A 5,133-nucleotide genomic window follows, 5' to 3' on the forward strand; every position below is an offset into this window, starting at 1 on the left:
GTCGAGTTTTGTTGTCCAAAATCTCTAGAAATCCCTGGTGTTATATAACCTGACCGTGAACAAACACAAGCGCCTTTTGCCATGGGCGGCTGTAGACCTGTCCAGTCATTGAGGGGAATAGCAGCCACGTGTAGGCGCCGTTGATACTAGCGGGTGTTGACTGTGTAGTTCTGGGTATCTAGATGAGTTATCTAGCGTGGTGGCCTGCTTTAGAGGATCCTCCTTGCAGTTAGTCCATCCGCTAGTTTCAGCATTTTTTTAAATTTTTTATGGTTAGGCTAGTCTTTGTTTGAGAGCACAACTCTGATATTAGATGAGTTATTCATGATGAATTTTTGGTAGGAATTCTCACTCAGTTATTAAATTTCTTGTCCACTGAGATCATTCATATTGCTGTATGTGGGGACAGATCTCGAACGTCGGCACGATGGCATAGTATTACCTCACTAGCATACAACTGTACAAAGAGTACACACTTCGGCGGTAGATCGCACTACTGAAATATCTTCATGCTAAATCATCTATCTTTCCGAAACAGGTGAGCGCCTTGCTGACCCACCAGGGCCAAATAGCGAATCCCATTCGTCGCTTTTTGCGTGTGAAGGCATATATCGTGCAGCCCATCGTACAAACCCCGTTTGTGACATCAGAAATACAATGCAAGTAGTGCTGGTTACTTACTGTACTGTACTCAACTTTTGCGTGTGTGCATTGACGGCTGTCGAGTATTTGTTCGATCTCACAGTTCTTGTTTGTTGTGAGTTAGCTCAACGGAAAATCGCGAGTTAATCGTGAGTAAATCAGACAGAGATAATAATGACCCCCCCCCGTCGCCCCTTCTTAGCAAACTCCATATTGACTGAAAGCCACCCGCTGCCGTGCAGGTGTCGCTAGATCCCTCGCCAAGCGACCGTTGAAACTCTAATGAAAATACGACTGCAGAGCTGCACCTCTGGAGATCGGACATAAACAAGGTAGCCCAATTGGTTCAGGTTCTGGGTAGGAAAGTGGATTGCCTTTAGAAGGTCCTCGTCCGTTTAAGAGTCTGAGCAGTCTCTTGCACGTGGCTCTCACACTTTTAAGCAGCACTTTTTAAGTACAGACTGAGTTTGGTATACGCCAAACCGTAACATCGGCTTAAGTCCGAAATTTCGACAGGGGGTATCAATAGCCTGGGCGTTTTTTGGTCGCGTGCGCAATTTTCAGACCATACTGGCTGCTTGGTATAGCAAGGAGGGGTGGATATTTTATATCGCAGACATTTCACTGTTTCCTGGCAACCTCAGTTATCTGAGCCATCAACCCCGGGAAACCTCCTCACGAAGTATGAGCACCTCTAAAAGCATGCCATAATTACATTGAGGTGCAGGATTGTTTCCCACACGTGGGCTTCGTGTCAGGTTTGGGCTAAGCCGGAGAGATACTGTGAGAAGTCATAGATAGAGTAATCCGAAAAAACAGATTTTCTATGGTTTATTGAGGGAATAGATAATAACAATTATTTCAACGCTAGCGGGTAGGTGGATAACATTGCGGAGTAAAGCTGGCTGCTCCTTCCCATCCGGTCAGTTGTTAGATCCAATAGAGATTGAATGCGCGCTAGATTGTGTCTAAGTCGACGATGTAGGAGTCCTGTAGGGTCTCGCTTTAAAATCCATCTCCAGCTCCCGAGGAAAATTTTGGCGGTCCTGCAACTAAAACTAGGCTTCTGTTGTCTTATTGCCCACCAACACTTAGAGAAAGCTAATCGGGTGTTGATCTAAAATCTGATGTACAGTATTATGTCCATGGACATTAATTTTATGTGCTTACACTCGCCTATTTCGTCTCTGTTGTTTCGTATGAGAGCACGACGACGCGCGTTACAAGTCTCCTTAGTGGCACGAGCCGTAATATTGATTGATGAACGCGAGCCAACGAGAAGATTAGAATACCCCACTGGATATTCACCTCTTTTTCCATCTCATTGTTAATAATAGTGTATACCTAGTTTACATACGGAAATATTTACGACTCCTCTTTGTTCCCTGGAGAAGCGAGATATACGAAAGAGGACGATTCTGCACGTGGGATTGAATTAGCGCCTTTCGATCTAGCAACACAAGATAGGGGGGTTCGGACTCCGTTGATCTCGGACATTCGGTAAAACACATGGACAAATCATCTCAGTCCATTGTTGTAGATTCCCTTCAGATACTTTGTGTTTACCAGCTGATCAAGCCATCTTATATATATATATATATATATATACTGTAATAGGGATAAAACGTACGGCTTCTACTCCTCTGTCGAGTTAGCCGCTGATGCCATGCAACTTGTCTGAGTCCAGATCGTGGATCATCCCGAAGTAAATTATTGCTGCCGTACAATCTCCTCTCCTTTGGATATATTGTAACTTGAAGTCAAGTGAAGTCCATTGATCCGTAAGTAATTGAAGGTCCCTGTACTGGCTCATTCGAAAGATCCTTTTAGAGTAACTAAGCTACTATTCCTGGTGCTATTCCTAGACCATACACCGATCCTCCATCTCTCTATAACCACTCATATTCCTCCATATATCACCTTTCAAAGTTGGGACGAAAGGTGCCTTCATTCTTGTTTCATCTTCGTGTGCTATAGCATCGGTACCCCGTTTCCGTACTTTCAACTATTAACAACTATAATAAGCTTGTTCAACAAATCTGAATAAACAATCATAGAAACATGCACAGTTACAGAGTCGATTATGAGAAAAAAAGAGGGTCAAGCTGGCCATTACTTTGTATGGACGCCACAGAGACTCGGTATCGCTAACAAATACGCCTTATTTTCTCTTACATCATGTCCCCACATCAATACAGATAAACCTTATCGACGAGGGAGTGCATGAACATCGCATGATGGGCTCCAATTTCAGAAAGTTGTGCTTCGAGATTTCAGGACAATTACGTATCATGAAATATAACTACTGAGAGGTGAATATAATCATGAATATGTGTGTAACCAAAATTATCAGAACAATATCCACCATTTTTACCGGTGTTTTTTCAGAATTACAAGTACACTCCAGATCTGGAGGCTAATGTAGCCCAAAAAAATATATATCGTTTTCTATGTCATGTCGTCGTCCCCATTTCAAAAGGTATTTTAAACAAATGATGTAGAATCTTGCCAGGTTTACTCTCCACCACGAATGGGAGACTTGCCCTCGCAATTGTAAAGGGAGTCCCAAGAGCCACCGGCAAGGAAACAGGCAGTATCCTTGGCACAGTCACCGCCAGAGCATTGCTTGGTGTAAGGAGACTTTCGGAACCAGTTATCGTAGAAGGTCTCGAGCTGCTGGGGGTCGCTCTGGATGTTCTTGATGACTCGGTCCCAGAAGGTGGCGTTCAGAGGAGCGTCCTTGGGCCAGTTGTTGTGGGGATCGTAGGCTTCTCGAGCAGAGTACAGGAACTCCCATTTGGCATTAGCAGGGGTCTGAGGCTCATATCCAACATGAGGGAAAGAAGAGGAGGCGTTAGCGAGGTAAGGCTTGCTCAGATCGTAGTCAAAGGTCTGGTCCAACTGGGTGTAGTAGTTCTTGGAGTCCATGATCTCAAAAGTCTTGGAATCCACCTCGTAGTATCTCCAGGAAGGGTTGTAGAAGTCGACAGGAGTAATAGACTGAACAATCCAGCCAGTGGTAAGAGGGTCAGTCATGTCAGTAGATCCATGGGGAGTGTCATAGTAGACGGTGAACTGATCAGCATGAGTATGTCCGTAGAATACAGCGGCAATCACATGAGGAGAGAATCGAACGATGATCTGCCGCATAACCTCAGAAGACCAAGGGAGACCATCTCCAGCTCCGCCAGTGGGGACATGGGTGACAACCCAGACTCGCTCTCCCTTCTTCTCGGACTCCACAAGTTCGTCAACGAACCACTTGAACACACCAGAGGGATCGGGGTCGGCAATGTTCCAGTAGTTGTATAGGTTCATCTTGTACCAAAAGTTGGAGTCGAGAGAGATGACTCGCAGACCTCTCTTGGTGGTGACGGCGAAGGATCCAACAGTGTGTGCAGCATTGCTGGCCTCGGCCTCGTCAATCCAGCCATAATCCTTCCAAAGCCCAGTAACAAGGTCGGTGTTCCATTGGAACTCACCTCCAAAGCCAGACTTGTCCTGGGCAAACTGGGAGTTAGGATAGGTGTCGTGATTTCCGAAAGTGGCGTAAATGGGGAGATCACCAAGGTACTGCTTCAGGTTCTTGTAGGCCTGCTCCTCGTTATCCTGGACATTCTGTTTGCTGTAGTACTCATCGGGGTCGTGGGCAACCATATCACCAGTGAATATTCCAAACTCGAATTTCTTGTCCTTGTTGATGTCAACTACGTTCTGGAGGGAATCTTCCATCAGAGACTGAGGACAGTCACATTGGTAAGTTCCCATGGACTGGGCAGGGATCAGAGGGTCGTGGAAACCAGCGTTGATGGCGGTCTGGTTCTTGGAGAGGTCGGTGCAGCACATGTAGTAGTCGCACTGGGACTCTGCTCCAATCTGGTACTTGAGATCGAGATGGAAGTCGGAGATGTGGAGGACGTTGAAAGTTTCGTTAGAAGAAGGAGCAATGGTGATGTTATCGGGCTTGGGAGGGTACCAGCCCAGTTTAGAGGTGTCAATGTAGGGAGTGTCGGGCTTTCCACATTGCGTGAGACCCATGAGGTAGTATCGCAAGGCCTTTCCGTCGTCTCCCATAGTGTCCATGAGAGTCAGAACGTTGGTGAAAGACTTTCCAGTGTTTCCACGCTGAATGGAGTCGCCCTGCATGTATTCACAGTCGAAAGAGTATCCGATAGCTTTTTCGATAACAGGGTGGAGCAGATCACAGGCTCCTACAAGGATCAGAGGGACTGCTCGCTTGTCGACTTTAGCCACACCCTTGAGAACAGTCAGGCCCAGCAGAACGGCCTCGCAGATGGGGAGCATTGCCAGCTTGACCAGCTCATTCTCGGCCCACTTGATGAGAGGGTCCAGAGACAGGTTCTGGGAAACCTCGAGCTGAATGTTCTGGGGAACCTGGACCTGGGTGTCAGGAGTCCGATCCTCGTTCTTCTTGCTCGCCACGCTCTTCAAGCCGTTGTAGGCAGCCGTGATAATGTCTGAGATAGCCAT

The 5,133-nt window shown here is 46.5% G+C and overlaps 1 protein-coding gene across 1 annotated transcript; it reads right to left on the reverse strand.

The window, feature by feature from the left end:
- Window positions 1-3,156: 3,156 nt before the first annotated feature.
- Window positions 3,157-5,133, reverse strand: YALI1_E40915g (uncharacterized protein; the record flags this gene model as incomplete). Its single annotated transcript, XM_504775.3, has 1 exon — window positions 3,157-5,133. One exon carries the CDS (start codon window positions 5,131-5,133, stop codon window positions 3,157-3,159), a length of 1,977 nt encoding a protein of 658 aa, XP_504775.1.

Source organism: Yarrowia lipolytica, chromosome 1E (genome assembly GCF_001761485.1).
Source record: "Yarrowia lipolytica chromosome 1E, complete sequence".
In the NCBI taxonomy this organism is placed as follows: domain Eukaryota; kingdom Fungi; phylum Ascomycota; class Dipodascomycetes; order Dipodascales; genus Yarrowia; species Yarrowia lipolytica.